This window comes from Temnothorax curvispinosus, unplaced genomic scaffold (assembly GCF_003070985.1).
Source record: "Temnothorax curvispinosus isolate PA1 unplaced genomic scaffold, ASM307098v1 QBEX01010941.1, whole genome shotgun sequence".
Classification (NCBI taxonomy): domain Eukaryota; kingdom Metazoa; phylum Arthropoda; class Insecta; order Hymenoptera; family Formicidae; genus Temnothorax; species Temnothorax curvispinosus.
In genome coordinates this window covers 240100-258174 of record NW_020220721.1, presented here as the reverse complement: position 1 = coordinate 258174, position 18075 = coordinate 240100, and the positions used below count along the sequence as shown (strand labels likewise).

Genomic DNA, 18075 nt, shown 5'->3' with positions numbered 1-18075 from the left:
GGCTGCGCTCGTAATCCGTCGGGCGTCGATAAATATTGCTCTTGGAAAAAATAGTGGCGGTTGTGTACGCCGGTAGATAGGTACACGGTGAATGCCCGCGATGAATATTCGTGCGGCGACTGCGAACGCTCGCGCGCGATGGTAACGGTAGCTGTAACTTATCCGCTGAATAGAAGATGCAGTAAACGTTACGTACGTCCGTAAAGTACGTGACGTTATTGCGCGAATAAATCGTCAGCGCGAGCGAGCGAGCGAGCAAGCGAAACCTTGCATATTCCCAGATCGCAGCCGCGATTCGCGTCACTGCGAAGCCTAATTATATTTTACATTTACACGAAAGGTTAACGTTAACAAACACTTCTGCTCGCCATTCCGGTGACGAATAAAATGCTTTGCACATGAAGTTCAAGTTCTATATTACGTTTGTCGCGACGAAAACAGAAAATAATCCCTCGCAAATCTCTTTGCGCTTCACGCATTTTGCACGAGATGTACATACATGTATAAAATATGAAAAGCCTGTACGTAAGGTACTTTTAAGGACATAATCGCTTTAATTATTAATTGATAGATAGAACAAGATGACAAGATTTATATTATTCTCTTTTCATCGTTTCGAGTATCGTAATGTTAATGGATATGACGGTAAGTGTAAATTGTGATACACAAGCTGCGATTTTTTAATTTATTTTCTACATCGCTGTTGTTGTAAACTCAGTGAAATGAGACCGTTGCCGAGTACATACTATCATACACAAGAGAGGAGTGGGCAAAGGGTAGAACGGTGGTTAGGGACGCTTTGAGCTTACCGCGGCTTTGTGGATGCCTCTTGTGGGTTCCGCGTCTGCGTTTAATATTGCCAAAGTGCTCGGGCAAAAACCGACTGAATTATGAATTATCCCAGAAACGAATCTCGAGACATCGTGCACGCGATTGTCCAGTTACGAATCACGAATTTGTATCAATCACAAACAGTGATCGCTTTTCATTAATTAAAAACAATGGAATAATAGACGACGATTTTTTAATAGATATTTAGAAAAATCTAAATATATCTATTAAAATCGAGTTGTATAATAAAATTATATTAGGATAAATATTAATTACAAATCCTTAACTGTTACAGAATAAAATTTTGTGTTATTCTTGTTTAAATCTTTTGCATTAATATATAACTTTTTTTTTCAAAACACATTAATTTTAATAATGTGTTTAAAAAAAATAAAAGTTTATACAATATTATAAAGAAATATGTTGCAGTTATAAAATAACTGACATTTCAAGTTGCATCTGTCAAATTTGCTTACATATTACGGTACTATTACATCATATTACATACAGGGCAATATAATTTTATATAAACAAAAATCGATTTCACATTACTCATGGTACAATTTCATCAAAATGCTGTTTGGAATTTTTTGTCTCAACTTAGAGAAATAATCATATCTCTACAACTCATTTATTCATCATAGAATCATTATAGAGAATAAAAAAGAATATAGTAATAATACTTTTCAATAAAAACAAATTTGAATAATAAGAATATTATACCTGGAGAAAAAGAAAGTTATTTAAAAAATCAGTTTTAAATGTTGTATTTTCTTCATATGATCCTTTTCATCATGGAAAGATGCCGTAATTCGAATCGAGGCAATAATTACAATATCATAACAGAAAGCTGCCGCAACTCGAAATCTGAATCTCTGTATTCAATTATATGAACACGATTTATATGTTCACACACAATAAATTACAGCACAGTTACAATATAATATATACATAAATATATAAAAAAGTATATGAATATGATATTATTATAATATTAAATATAATTTTCCTTAAATTGCTGTTAAATAATACATATGATTTCGTTTATATATTCACTCTTTAAAATATCATCTATTAAAAAAAATCACTGTTCGAGTTATGACACTTCTCGTCACGAGGTGCTTTGATCTAGATGTCTGGCTCGGCATGACACGTTGCGCCGTTTAAAAAAAAATACCGTTCTTCATTTCCTAAGTGGACGGTGTTACAGACACCACTCTCTCGTCAAAAACACCAATAGTATTACAGTCGTACTTCCGTATAGTATCCCTACTCTGAAAATGCCATTCGCAAATTATTGTCGAGAATGAAGATGGAGATCGACGCGATGATTGTTCGCCGTCTATTACTTCATAAATGTCGAAAAAGGCTAAAAGAGTCTATCTAATGTCAGGAAGGGTTCGCTTTAGTTCTGTCGAGGCACGGAGGAAATGTCAAGACCTTTTCCTCTCTTCGATCGTTCGTATATAACTCGCGCAGGTCGCCCACGTGAGTAGTCCTCAACGCGCCCAGTCATCGATCGACGTACACGTTCTCTTAGCTTCAAGTTGACAGAACAGCATTTAATATCCGGTGATGATAAATAAGCGTAGCAAACTGAACCTTAAGCGAAATGTCCAAGAGGCGAGATGCGTCATATCCGAGAGTGAAAGACAATAATATAAATAATCGCGAGATATCTTTTCCGCGCATATATTTCAAGATAAATTAAGTGCAGTTACACACACATATAAATGTAAGATATATTCAAAATCGTTAATACTTTATTTGTATCTTAAGAATTTCTTATTAAATAATCCATAGAGAAATTGAGGTTTTAACAATAATCTATTTTTATACTGAAAACTTGAATCTCTTTAATAACACACTGCTTTAATTGCACATTATATCTTACGAAATTTTATATTTGACTTTTTCATTCAAACAAATTAAATTTTAATTATTAATCCCAAATAGACGCGTTTTAACGATGAACGTAACTTCATGTTTCATAACGTAGCAAAGTCGATTATATCAGTAATCTATCTCGTTTCGTTTAATAGCAGCATTATCCGTCCTTCATTTTGAATTTATATACTGTTGCAAAATGACAATATAGTATTGTAAAACAACAAGTTGGTGGTGCAATCCGGTCGGACGCTATCTCTTTCATTCGCGCTTTCATATCTACGCGTATGCATCTATCTGTCCACACAATCGCATGAGTGCTTTGCACGCTTTGATCATCGAATAAAGAGAGAACGAAGGAACGAACGAGAGCGAAAGGAAGCGAACGTCCATTTTTCACAGGCATATAAATGCGAGTTATTAATACGCTGGTATTGTACGGCACAGAGAAGGTAATTAGTGGCCAGTTCATCAGTCACTCGACCAGATCCCCCGACGGTCGAGGGAAAGAAGATCTTGCTCGGACCTAAGCGAGAGAAGCCTAAGTTCCCATCCTCCTTCCAAGGTTGTAAGAAAGATTAGACGGCTAATGAAACCACGGTTGGCACGGGAAGAACGGAGCGAACACCGAGCGCGATGAACGGAAAAGAGAGAAGGCGATGCGAGAATGATGTAAAGCAAAAGGAAAGGAGCAACAAGAGAAAGAGATCGCTATCTTGAATTAATGCGAGTTGTATTTTGTGCCTTAATCATTCGATGCTCCAAATTTTTAATTAGGCGTATAGCGATTGATGCGAATAGGCATATCTCTCAGCTCGAAGAGAATAGTAAAATAAAATATGAATAATTTAAAGGAGTATAATATAAATTATAAACGTTTGAAAAAAATATTTACAATTAAGCTAAAAACGATAAAAGATTAAAAACAATATCGTTTTCAGAGAAAATTAACGTCATCAAAAAATCTAACGAGAGATGTAATACTTATCCATTCCTTAATTCTCAATTATCACGATCAAAGTTGAAAATTAAAGCTATTAATTATAATTTAATCTCCAAGTCATTTGAAATTACGAGCTGAAAAATCGCGAATAATAATTTTATAAGTTTTTCCAAAAGAAAATCGTCTTCAAGTTTATTGGAAACCCTAAGTTTGATAAATGTCGTAGTAAATCTGGATAAGCAACGCGTCACGATAAGCAACATCTCCGCATCTTGATAAGCAATACGTATTTATGTGCGCGAGGGAGATATTAATGGCAGCCGCGTTGGGAGTAGCGAGCTCAGTAACTACCACGGGAAGTCTAGGTCCAGGTCGACGTATTAGCTAATGTGTCGTCGCGATTACCGCACCTGGAGTTAGTTGGCCAGTCGTGCAATTGGCGGCATGTCGCATCTACACGCGTGTCCGGGCACGGCCGCGCACGCGTTGATATCCACATGCATCGTATCGCCCCGAAGACAGGAAGCGTAGAGCGTTGATTGGCTGTCCGGAGGCGGTTGGAGCCGACTGCGTGACCTCTGACCCCACCCCCGTGGGGCGCGCGCACGTCTCCAACCCCAAGGAAGTAATTACCTTGCCACCCGCGCTCGATAACCGACGCTATCGGATGCTCCGTTCTGACGGCCGGATGACGCGGCCGGGTCGGCCGGGTGTTCACGAGCACGCGCCCTCGGCGATACATATATGTCAAAACCGAAGACGTCTTAGAGTATGATTAGATGTACAGTAACCTGGACTGTACAACGAATCGCAAAACCGTAAAATCATCGGACGACAGATTAATAAATAAAATTATTAAAGAGCGATCGTCTGGCAACTCCTATATGGATTGGAAAATTTAATCAGCTTGATAGAAATTATTTTCTTGGGTATTAAATTAAGCCACAACCTTTCATTCAGCTTGACGTAAAGTTACCTCTGCTGGTACAATCTAACTTTCTTACGGTCTTTAACGGACAAAATTAACGATGCTTCTACCTCGACAGAGAGATGAGATAATGGGATGGTGGCGAATACATCCTTTTTGGTGTGTATAAATAAACACGCACTCGTTAATACGTAAATAATCGTGAGTTTCATATAATCGATCCTTTCATCTTCGCGTTAACATTATCATAGCCTGCTAAGGTACATTTAGAGTAAGTTCTCCGTTAGTAAACATTGATTAAACATAGCTTTACTCTATTGTCTATAAGCTTTAAAGTAATTTCAAAAATAAAAATTTTAATTCAAAATAAAGACATATACATTAAATGTTATTCATATTCACATTATTTTATGTTTAATCAACACTAATTGATTCACCGTTAGATATACTAATGTATGTTTTTTTTTATATTTTACTAAGAACTATAAAAATTTAAAAACCGTCATCGCTATAATTATTTTAAACAATTGCATACAATATTATCATAAATAATATTATCAATTAAAATAGCCTCAATAAGCGACAATTGGACATATGATACTATAAAAATAGGTACAATGATATTCTATTACGATTCTATTACGAAACCACTCTATATGGATTTGTAATCGTTCAACTAAAACGAGCAATGAGCAATGAATCAAACGAGTGATGGGGGTGGCTTTGGCTGACGCAAGTGATTTCGCCGAGGTGAGTGACGGGGGTAGTTTTCGCGCAAAGTGCAAGAAGAGAATCGCGCATAAGGTCACGCCGCGGGGTTACGCCAAGCAGACTCCTATTGGCAGGCCAATGCCAAGCAAGGTTCACGATTGGTCGAAGGTCGTGGGTCGCCTCACCTACCCCCAATCCAACGTGACCTCCCACGCGAACTCGCGAGGTAGTAACTGCCACCCTTCTCCAGATTTGGCGTTGGGGGTTGCGCTGGCTCGAACGTTCCAGCATATCGAGCCAATTGTGCAAAAATCCAGCCGAACACAGGGGGGAGGGGAGGGAGTTATTCTGTTTAGTGCATCTGATACCAAAGGGATTAACTGCGGCATGTTCAAAAGGAAGCGAGCACATTGTGCTTCTTCTATTAAACCGTTCGAAGAAAGAACACAATTCTTTCTAACAATAAGTAAGGATGAAACACTATTTAGCGACTTTAAAATATAATTTCGAATATCTTATGTAAACTCTGCACAGACTCGACAAACGAACTCGAATTCCCCACCTTCCAACTCCCAATTGCCACTTTCTAACTCCCCCAAATTGCTATTTAACTCTGCTCAATTAAAATTTATACTACTTACAGAATCAGTAAAATTAAAAGATAATGAGAACAACCATCTGCTATATTTTCTTGTTTCTAACTTATCCCTTTAATAGTGTACTCGAGGGTCGAATGACATATCCTTGCCTCGCGATACAGTTCCGCGTATCCGAGATAGGAAAGGTAGGAAAGAAGGATGGACTAAAACGAGCGTAAAGTCATAATGCCATTCATCAGACGGAGGACAACCGGCAAACCGCGGCAATTAACTTCCACCGAGGGCTTTTTTATCATGCCACAGTATTATTAGACAAGCGGTCAACCCTCGGCGAACACGAGGGTGAAAATGTCGTGTCGCGCAGATGCGGTAATCTAAATTTAGTGCGATATAAATACAGCAGATTAGAGCGATTGCTCGATTTTTTTTTATTGTCTCTGTGATCCATGACAGAATATTACGAGAGGCGAATGAAGTTACGACCGAAATGAGGCGTGGAACTGGAGGTAATCGCATTACATTCATATCGATCATAAACGATCATAGTCAAAAGATGCAGATTTTATTGAATCAAGTTTCAACTTAAAGTTAAAGTTTGCTAAAATTTGCACGCCAATTAATTTAATTACGAAAGTTTGAGTCTAAGCTAGTCAAAGTATCCTTCATCGAGATGTCATAAAATAAATTTTATGTATATTATATAAAAACCATATCTTACACAATGTCATAAAAATTGATCATGATATAATAATAACTAAGAAACGATAAACAGAAATATTGAGATATACATTATATGTGATATGTTGGTGCAAAGCCTGAAAAATTCATAAAAAATAATAACAAGATATACAATATACGTGATATGTTGGTGTGTGAAGCCTGAAAAATTCATTAAAAATACAGCTTTTTATCGAGCATTGTGTATTGAATTAATTAATATTGTAATTACCGCGCTAGATCACGTAATGTCAAATTTTTTATTAGCATATATAACACATAACAATTGGCATTCTCCGCGGCTATGCGATATTCGAACCGTGTAATTAAATCTGAAGCGTGGAGGCTAATTACAATGGCCCTTTGCAAATACGTCGCTCATTACGATTTAGTAATTGTTCCGGCGCGTAATAACGCCGGTATCTGTACAGTATTATTGTTCGGTAGGGTGTTATTGCCTGAAACGTGTATAACGTAATTACTCTAACGCAATTAGAAGTGCCGCACATTGGTCTGCTTCTTGTCTCTGAAAACGGGCCGCTCTCTCGACACAGAGATTGGATTAACGAATATTATGGGCTAGGCGTCAAACCGAAAATCGATACCGCTATCAACCGCGATTATTAAATTCCGTGTGTAATAATGATTACTGATCAAAAGACAGATTGAAATACAGACGATTTATTAATATATATATATAAAAATACAATTTTGCATTTATAAAACATTCCTGATATTTGTGCTACTCACGTATATTATGAAAATATTACGCAGAAAACTACTCTCGATACTCATTTCTTCGTAAAATTATTTAATACTTCTAATTGCGAATTCAAATAGCAGAATGTTTTATAATTGTTTCTACATGTTACAAAATAATACATGTATAATAATATACATATCTATAATAAATAAGAATAAAATATATTTGTAAAATGTATATGTTTATTATCATCTTGAGAAACATTTATTTGCATAAATATTACAAATGTCTACAGATCTGTCTGAACAGGCCCAGTTTCTGGAAATCTGTAAATGAAAATTACAAGATCCATTGATATGACTATTCCTATGCATCACACTTAAAACATTTAATTGTAAACACATCATTCACCATATTGCAAAGAAATAGAATAAGATCGAAAATAATTTATTCTGAAATTTTCAGCTATCAGAATTTCAGACTATCAGAATAAGAATATAAATATAAAAATTCCAATTTAAATTCCGAGATTAACACATCATCCAAGTTCGTAATATTTTATCGTAAAGACAAAAAGTATGTAGTGTTTTAAAGTATATATTCTTTCTATGCCAATATAATATAATATAATCCATGAATTCCATATAATGAAGAATTTTATCTTAAAGGAAAAGTTGGTTCGATTTAATTATCTTTTTCTCCTCGCTCGAAATCAATTTTCTTTATATCATTTTTTATTTTCTACGATATTTTAAGATGTTTAATCTCGCAATTTTAAAAGTATAAATTATAGACAACCACAATCAAAAAGCATGAAATAAAATGACTTTTTGCTATTGCAGCAAATATATTTCAGGATATTGCATGCGTCCTACAAGGGCATCATAACGTGCGTTCTACAAGGATACATTTACGGGTAAAGTATTAGGTGACGATTATCCGCGTATTCCTTTCAGTTTTAAGGTTTCTGGCTAGGATCTCTTTATACTCGGGCGACTCACAACTGCCAGACCGCAAGATTGATACGAGAACACCACAGTTTCCGCTTATGCCAAAATGCAGCCCTGCGTAAAATATCATAAGGTGCACGTGCACGTGCAAGAAAACCGCAAAGTAAATGTAAACTGCATGTATTAACTTCTATACGGAGAAGACATCGATCGACGTTACGTATGATATCCTGAAAGACGTATACTGTCTATCCAAGTTATGGAGACTAAAATAAGAAAAATGACAATTCTTGGAATGTCGCTAATTATTTTAATAAACAATTATAATTTATAAGACGAATTCTGAGCGATAAAAATATTTCATGTAGAAAGTAAAGAAATTGTAAAAAAGATAATATATTTATAATTATATAATTAGTTCCAAACTCGCCATGCAACCTTCGAAGTATAATTCTGAAAAGGCAGCAAGATTGTAATATAACGATAAATGAGTTTAACACACAGCCGGCATAGATACACTGAAAAAAAAAATATTTAAATCCGGAAAAATATTTATTAGGTATTATTTACGTAATATAATACACATATTTATTTAGAATTAAATATTTCTACTTATCTTAAATAAAAATATCTAATTCTAAATAAATATGTGTATTACATTAAGTAAATAAGCTCTTAGGAGCCGTCTAAATAAATATTTTTTTTTATCTAAATATTTTTTTCTCAGTGTAAACTCGAGCAGAATCAAATTAGCTGAACAGAAAATCGTATAACGTAAAAATATATCATTTTTAATAAAATTTTTATAACGCTACCAAATCTTCGACCGAACAAAAAGTACACAATAATTAAGATAAAGCACGTGAACGCCGCGCGGATGTTGGTGACTGATTTACAAGCTCCTTAAAGCCCGGTCTACATAGGTCGCAGTTCGCAAAACTCACACGTAGACTGTGCGTGTGTCTGGCGTTTTGCGAACTGCGGCCTATGTAGACCAGGCTTAATAACGAACAACGGGACCATTCGCAAGTCAATCCAATTGGATAGACTCAAAAGCGAACAGCGACAGGCAAACACGGGCGATCGGTTATCGAAGCGATTAAATGTATATACCGTCGTGTCTCTCTATCCCAGCCATGCAAATATGCGCGGGCAAACTCGGAAGCCACGCTTCCAACAAGGAAACATCAACCACCACGTCAACGTGGTCCGCGCGGTGAACGTTCGTGTGCACAACCGGCACCGTCGGTGCTCTCGTGGGAAATGCTGTCGATTATATTTGCACCATAGCGAGCGCCATGGACGCGCAAGGTACGCCGAAGTTCCCGGACGAACGGGAATGGTAGGTCCGTCGTCCTCCTGCCGAACCTGCCTGCTGTTTGCGCCGGCACTCTAATTAATTATCCGCCGTCTCCGATAATGTAACACGCAGCGCGAGGTGCGCTCTCGCACTACGAATATCCGAGATTATGACCGTTCCGTTTAGCGAGAGCGAAAAAATTTTACATTCGCGTAACGAGCAACTTTTGTAACGAGGGAAAATTTTCCGCGATCCTGCATTTGCAAATGACGGACACTTCCATTTAAAAAAACGATCTCGAAGCTAAATATATCAGCAACTTGCAATTATAGCGTTAAAGTACATAAGAAATTTGTACAAGGCACTAATTAATAAACGATATTAAATTAATATATAAATTATTTATCGTCGGATAAAATTGTAATGTCAGATTTTTTTATCAAATATACAAATAGTTTCAATGTTTTTTCGAGTAAAAAATTTAAAGAGATCTAATCATATATAAAGATATTTAATATCAAAAAATAAGATTACCATCACATAAAACATAAAGAGTTAATTAAGCTAGAAGAAAATTTCTTAATGCATAAGTTCTTAATACATAAAAATTTGTTTTTCGATCCATTAACAGAAGACTTAACTTTAATTTCAATTTCGATTCGCCGATATATGATCATAGAAATTGAAAATTTGCGAGATATGATTTCCAGTAACCAAGTAAATAGTGTGTATTTTAATTTAAACAAAACTGTCTTGAAGCAAGATTTATTATTGTCAAAAAGATAAAATCGAAAAGGAAGAAAATCTATTCGGTAACTTCTTGTCGTTCTTAATTTCCAACGACGAACGGTACGTGCAAATGGAACATATGAAAGTTATATGTTGGCGCTCACCCACCGGATGGACAAATATTCGTCAAGTACCACTCGGTAACGCGGAGAGCTAATAAAAGGAGTCGCGCTGTTCCATTATCAAAGCTAAGAGCACGCAGCTAACCGCTTGTGTGTATTAAATGGACGCGAGACTTCGCGAAGCCCTTCTTCTTACACCAATAGTGACAGATTATCAACAAATGAAAGCAATTATTCACTAAAGTTAGTGATTATTTAATAACAATTTCATTTTTTTTTTCGATGTTGTGCCTAATTTTAAATAATACATTTTTAAATAATACAATATTCAAAATCTTTACTTTTATTTTTATTTAACAAAAAGATTTTCAAGGATAGCTAATAATATCCCTTAACCAATCATTCATTGTTGTCTAACATATGTGATTAATCTTTAAACCAATTTGTTATTAATTAAAGTGACCTTAAGCAAAGACTAACGATACATACTCGGCAGTTTACTGGGGTATAACTAAAGAACCTTGGAATGAATAGGGTGGAATAAATGTAGGTCTGAAGTATGCACTTGGTAATGTAGAAGGCTAATAGAAGAAGTCACGCAGTGCTATTGTTAGTGGACAATACTGCAGATGGTTAAAACGATTTTCATCGCCCTATGCTCGCTATTCAGTGCTAGTGCGTGAAGCCACTTAACGTTCTTTTGTACGTCGACTGATATCAGTGTGAATTACCGGTTGATAGCAAACCAAAGTATTTTATCACAAAAAACATCGACTAGATAATATTTAGTTATATATTGAAGAATAAACCCGATGTTTGTCGGAAAGTACATTTATGAATCCTTTACTTTAAGTGATAAAATATTTCACATGTCTATTACTAGTAAAATATAGTATTTAAATAATATAAAAGACTTCTAAGTCTTCAACAAAATGCATGACGGTTTTTAGATTTTTAAAGTTTTACTCGATCTAAAATGCTGGAAATATTTTCTTAAATGAACATAAAACTTTTGAGAGCAGTACTGTTAAATATGTAAGCTATCTCTTTTAATTTTGACTAATTCTTATTTTATGTTACACAGAAAACATTTTATTGTTATATGTATGACTTCGTATAATAAATTGTCTCGTCAATATGTGCAGATTGAGTGTTATAGCACTCATATTAGTGTAACACAGCATTTTGAGGAAATTGTACATAATGCCAAACAACATGCATAAATGCAAAAAAAGATCATGCAAAAAATATTTATTAACCTCAGCAATACCAAGATATTCTCTATATATATTTTTAGTAGCTCCACATATTCTATAAAAATATAAGTATCAATGAGATGAATAAATGCTTCTAATAAAATATATAAAATCACATTTTTTTGTAAATTAATTCATTTTCTTCGACATTTTATTTATTTTTCGGGTAAGGTAATAAAATGTTAAATATTAGTCATGGATACACATAAAATATATTTCTTCTTGGTAATGATAAAGTTAATTTGATTTTTAACTTACCTTTATTACAAGTTCCAGTCCTTTCCAAAATGACAGAAGAAAGTTCACAACAAAGATTTTATTCTTAAGTTTCTCAATGTACTTTGTTATCTGTAACAACACATAGATGACATGTGATTATAATGAGAACATTAATGTATGAAAATATATGTCTAAAATGAAATGTACAGATAACTTACAAGCTATATATTTCCTATTGTAACCGTGCACATCATAATGAACGTGCACATCATATAACTTTGAACACGGTTGTTCCAGGTTGTTTCTAAATGCTGATGACGGATTTTCTTTTCATTATCCTGCAACAAGAATAAATAAGAATAAATTAGATTATTAAAAACAAATCTTTCGCATTATAAAATATCGTCAATTATGAAACACATCAGATTATTAATTTACCTGGATTATAGATATAATTTTCCAGCCATCTTTTTCCTTTGGTTATCATTGGTATTAAACACTGAAGTGTAATCGAGCTTTCCTTGAGGAAGATCTCAACATTTGTAACATACAGAATTTGCATGTTAAAAAGTTTTTATATATTGAACTTCAGGCTCTCATCTAATCTTTTCAAATTCATAATCTTCATAACTGTCAGTCGACGCTCTCACCAAGAGTCGGATTGAACATATAATGAAGTCACAACTCGTAATTTTCAACAAAAACAATGACATCAGGTTTTCGAAGGCTCCAATCTGTAACAATTTTCAAAATTTACATTTATTAGTCAAGAGAATTTGTTTCGTTTATAATCGAATGGTTCTATAGCTTGATAAGACATAACTTTGAATTAAAATTATACATTACACATTTATTTGCACATGTACAAAGTACTGTGCATGTTTATTACGTTAAGTATAATAATATAGTAAACATCTTTTTACCATTTAATGTACAATCTTTTTTAATACAAAGGTGCAAATCTCAATTGAAACTTTGAGCTTCCGATACGAATTTCACACAAATGAAATACATCGTTACACAAACCTTCGTCAAATCCGCAGTCAAAAATTTTTAACGCAAGTGTAAGAATTTAGGATCATAAGACTAATTAGGTATTAATATAATAGCAGATCGGAGAGGTAAACTTATTGTTAGTAGTGGAGTAGTCGTGGAGTAGCAACCTAACCTAGGCGTGAGAACGAAGGATCCCGAGTTCGAATCTCATTCGGCTCCATTAATTTTTCCCGTCTCTCCTACACAAGTTTCGTCCGCGAATGCGTATCCATAATTCATACGAGCGAAATACGTGTTGTCCAGTTTCGCGACTCGACGACTCCTAACCTCCAAATCGCGCATACTCGACACCGCACAAATCGACACGAATAACTTGCAAACTCGGCAGTCAAAGTAAATTGTTACACGCTTCGTGTAACAATTATGCGAAATATATTTTGTCGTTTAAACATTCACATTCGTATATCGAACGAACGATCGTACCGAACGATGTTAAAACGCCGCACGAAGCACGAGGCACGAACCGGCACGAGCATGAACACGAACATTTCCGCCTTCCCGCGAAGTCCGCCGTCCGCCATTTCCAAATGGCGACTTCTTCACGCGAATCACAGTGCCGATACGACAGGCACGACAGCACCAATGAAACGCTTCCGTACATTTTGAATGATAGCGGCTGCGTTCGCTTTGGACACATTCGTGCTGAAAGCATCACTCCATCTTTTTTCAACAAGTAATGAGCAATAAAGATAGACTGACGCTTTCGGCACGAAAGCGCCCAAAGCGAACGCAGCCAGCGTCGACGAGACGCTGCCAAAGACACTCCAGTTCGAATATGACGAAGTAACGAGATTAATTATGACCATATATGATCACGCATGATGATTCACATGCACATACCTGACAATGATTGCGCACCAGCCGCATCTTCGCGGCACCTCGAAGGTGGAGCGGAGCGAGGTGCGCGAGCGAGCTTCCGAACAGCGCGGCTCCGAGAGTTCGGAATATTCGCGATATCGGCGTCCGCCAGCGACTGCGCGCGACGCCTGCATCGCGACGAACGTCTGACGCGGCGCGGAAGACGTTCGCGATCGTTTCTGACGCACGAGATTCAATTTTGGACGGTAACGGACGCGAGAAACACGGAGCGAGACGAACACTGTACCTCGAGTCGTCGCGACGCAGCCGTGAATGATTCACGATTCGGAGCCCACCGAGCAGCGACGCCTGCGATTGGCGGGCTCCGAAACGGCGGACCAATCGTGTCGCGGTAATTAGCTTTGAACTCTTTCGTTTCACTTCGCGCCTTTTGCGTTTCGCGAGAGATGAAGGCTATCGATCGGTTTTCAGAGAGAGGAAGGGAGGCAGGGGGATGAGTGTAGAAAATGCAACGAATTATGCAAAATCCAACACAAGAGTATTATTTACTGCAGAAATTTGATATGTTTCTTAGCGATTGTTGAATAATTCGATATACAATATTTCAACAATCGCTAAGAAACATCTTAAATTTACATTCTGCATTAGATATTACACTCGTTGCATTTTGCATAATTCGTTGCATTTTCTACACTCTCGTGAATTACGATCGGCATGCAATGGCTGCCTTTCACCGTGAAAGAAATGAAATATTCTTGAAGCGACAGATAGTATCTTGATCAATTAAATGTTATAAGATATATTAAAAGAGAAAATATAATTTTTGTAGGAAATAAATTTTGGGGATATAAAGGATATATAAATACCGAAATATGTTAGCTCGCGAATTACGATTGGTATGCAATCGGCTGCCTCTCTTCGTGACAAAAATGAAATATTTTTGAAACGACATATATTATCTTTAAGTCTATAAATATTAAATGTGATAGGATATTAGAATATAATTTTTGTAGGAAATCAATTTTAGGAATATAAAAAAATAATTATGTCAGCAGATATCCTTCTTTTTGTACAAAAATTCAGAGATAAGACTTTATTGATCATATAAGAGATATCGTTGTTTTGTTGGGAAAATATTCACCAAACATGTACATTATTTGTATTGTTAACTAAAATTCACTAGTCGCTTTGATCCTTACACCCTTACGAAAAAATACTACAGAAAGACTACTGTAGTTGCGGTACACAAAAAGTACACGAAACTGTAGTAAATATTACAGTAATTACTATAGTTTTGTGTGCATGTTTTTTTTCGCAATTACAGTAGTTTCTTGCATAAGGATATCACTATTCTTTTGAGCCATTGTCGCGCATCCACGTGTACGTATGTACGCGAGCTCTATACAATGGTATTTAAAAATGCTTTTATGCATCCCATATAAATTAACATTTCGCACAATGCAATGTTACACGAGATAATGTGGTGAAAGATTCGGTGTTAAAACATTCTGTCAAAATGCGATATATCCACGTTGATATAAATATATGTAGACGTCTCTCCATTTCCATATCTCGATTAAGTTAAACGCCAAATTAAAATAATTGATAAAAATAGCAAAATTCAGTTAACATGTCGCAATATAAAAACTTTACATGTAGCTCATTTCTCACAGAAGCTTACGGTTGCATTTGGTACTCAGAATCTTGCGATTCGTCTATTTACAATGGATCATAACTTTAATAGCTCCGCCTGCTCCAGTCCTACTGGTTTCAAAGGCTTGCTTGGTCTCCTCTATCTTGTAATTATGAGTAATCAACGGCTTCACGTCTACCTTGCCAGACGCGACGAGATTCAATGCGTCGTTGTAGCTACGAATCGGGAAAAAGATCATATAGAATAATCTCCTATCAAGCGTTAAAATAATTCATCTGTGAAAATTTAATAAATTAAAAACTACAGAACTCTTGATTGCAATTTTCTGAGGCTATTTTCCGCCGTATTAATTAATTTGGCACGGCAATCATCTTGGAATTTATTTGTCATGAAGTATCAGAGTTGGTTATATCTTTTCTATTTAACGTACAACTCTTAACTAATTGAAACTTACTCATTTACATATCGGAAGACACCCCTGATGTTGACTTCTCTCGTCAGGGCATTTACCAGTGGAATTTGCACCTCTGGTGCACCCAATCCCACTAACACCACGACTCCACCGGTTTCAGTCGCCTGATATAATACAAATATGATTAATCTAATTTCTCTACTAGCCAACTAATTTTAAATCATCTAATTTTTAAAAAGATGTATTTCGTAACTTACGAAAATCGCTAAACGAATGGAGGCTTGTGCACCGCAAGCGTCTATCGTCCTGTTAGGTTCACCCTCGAAGATTGCATGAATGTCAGCCACTGTATCCTCCTCCGATCTATTCTTTTGCACCAGATACGTGCCGTCGGCGCCGAGCTTCTTCGCTACGTTCAGTCTACTTTCCAACATATCTATAAACATAAATCGCGTTTTACATCTTATTTATAAGTTGTATAGGCTTGCATTTAGAATTCTTCGAGGGAGAACATGTGCTACTTGTGAAACGCATTGTGCTACCTACAAAAGAGGAAATATGCATTATTTAGGAAGAAAGATGGCCTCTTTGAAAAGACAGCGCTCTATGTCTTCAATGCGTAGTTCAAATTTGCAATAGAAAAATGACTGCTAGACGTAACACTTTGTGACTGCGTGACCTCGGTTCCACAAGTAGTATCTATTTATCATGCTAAATGCAACCTCATGAAGTTTTATCTCGCGATCGATTGCAACACCACTACTCCACTACTTCACATCTTGAATGTACAATGTGAATGTTTTTCTCTCATTTGCTGTTACATGAATTGACAATTACTATAACTTAATATCTTATCGTTTCGCAAACAGATTTGTGATATATCGTTAAAATTTCTGTTATCGCAGCGCGATATACAAACGCAATCACTACAGAATTTTCCGTTAAGTGACCACATGTCGCTCTATATCGCAAGTTTTAACTCATAATAGAAACCCAATATTTAATAAAATGCAGAGAATTTTTGAGAAAATAACAGAATTTCGATACCGCAGTTAGTTATATGTAAGAATATAAGATGAGGTTTAATTTTTCTTTTATTTTCCATCGTAATTGTTATTTATTAACGTATTATCTCATATCTTTTAGTTGTTTGTTATAATTACTTAAAGTATTGATTGATGATAAAGAATATTGTTGAAACATAGATTGACAATTTTTTTTCTTTCGCCTCAAATTTTATCTTTTAAACACATACCCGTGATAACTACTGTGTTCGCGCCCATAACGGCTTTAGCTATCAGCAACGTGGACGTTCTTCTCTCGTCATTCGTCATTACGTAAATTGACAGTTACATAACTTGATATCTACTAATCGTTTCGCAAACGGATTTTTAATATATCGTTAAAACTTCTGTTATCGCAGTGCGATATACAAACGTAGTGACTGCAGAATTTTCCATTAAGTGACAACATGTCGTTATGTATCGCGTTTACTTTACTTCAATAAAAAAAATACTGAAATACTATTTTAATACTATTAATAATAAGAACTCAATATATTTAATAAAATGCAGATAATTTTTGAGAAAATAACTGAATTTTGATATCACAGTTAGTTTCGTAAGACTGTAGACGAGATATAATTTTTCATTTATTTTCCATCATAATTTTGTTATTTATTAACATATTATGTCATGATTATGTAATGATTACTTGAAGTATTGATTGATAATAAAAAAAATTGTTAAAACATAGGTTAAAATATATTTTTCTTTCGCCTCAAATTTCATCCTTTCTTTAAACACATACCCGTAATAACTATTTTGTTCGCGCCCATGGCTTTGGCTACCAGCAACGTCACCAAACCGATCGGGCCAGCACCCAGAATTAATACTTTGGAATTGATTCCGATTTCAGCCCGTTTGCAAGTGTGTACTGCCACTGACAATGGCTCTAAAAGCGCTCCTTCCTCTAAACTCACATGATCGGGCAATCTGTTACAAAAGATCACAAATGCAGAAGTTGAATTTTTTTTCCATCTGCGACGATATGTTTTATCAAATTATTTTATTGTATTCAAAAAAAGAGCTCTATCCAGCTGCTTTGCATCATTGTTTGCATACTATCGGTTTTACCGTAATTATGTGTAACCGAAATACGTAATTAACGATGCGTACTTGAAACAGAAATCAGCTGCATGCTTGTAAAAACGTCTTAAGCTGCCGTGCACGGGTGGAGT

General features: G+C 35.6%; 1 protein-coding gene and 1 long non-coding RNA gene across 3 annotated transcripts; both read right to left on the bottom strand.

Moving 5' to 3' along the window:
- Nucleotides 1-7541: 7541 nt before the first annotated feature.
- LOC112460985 lies at nt 7542-13425 on the bottom strand. 2 transcript variants are annotated; one of them, XR_003041505.1, is made up of 5 exons: nt 13064-13425; nt 12334-12629; nt 12114-12233; nt 11935-12024; nt 7542-7645 (listed from the first exon to the last, which is right to left on the bottom strand). It is a non-coding gene; the product is annotated as an uncharacterized LOC112460985 (long non-coding RNA). The 2 variants fall into 2 exon arrangements; XR_003041506.1 differs by lacking the exon at nt 7542-7645 and adding an exon at nt 11699-11731.
- Nucleotides 13426-14828: 1403 nt separating this feature from the next.
- Nucleotides 14829-18075, bottom strand: LOC112460982 (sorbitol dehydrogenase-like; the record flags this gene model as incomplete). Its single annotated transcript, XM_025025984.1, has 5 exons — nt 14829-15639; nt 15879-16000; nt 16094-16272; nt 17646-17830; nt 18014-18075. Coding segments are annotated over 5 exons (702 nt in total), but the record flags the coding sequence as incomplete, so codon positions are not given.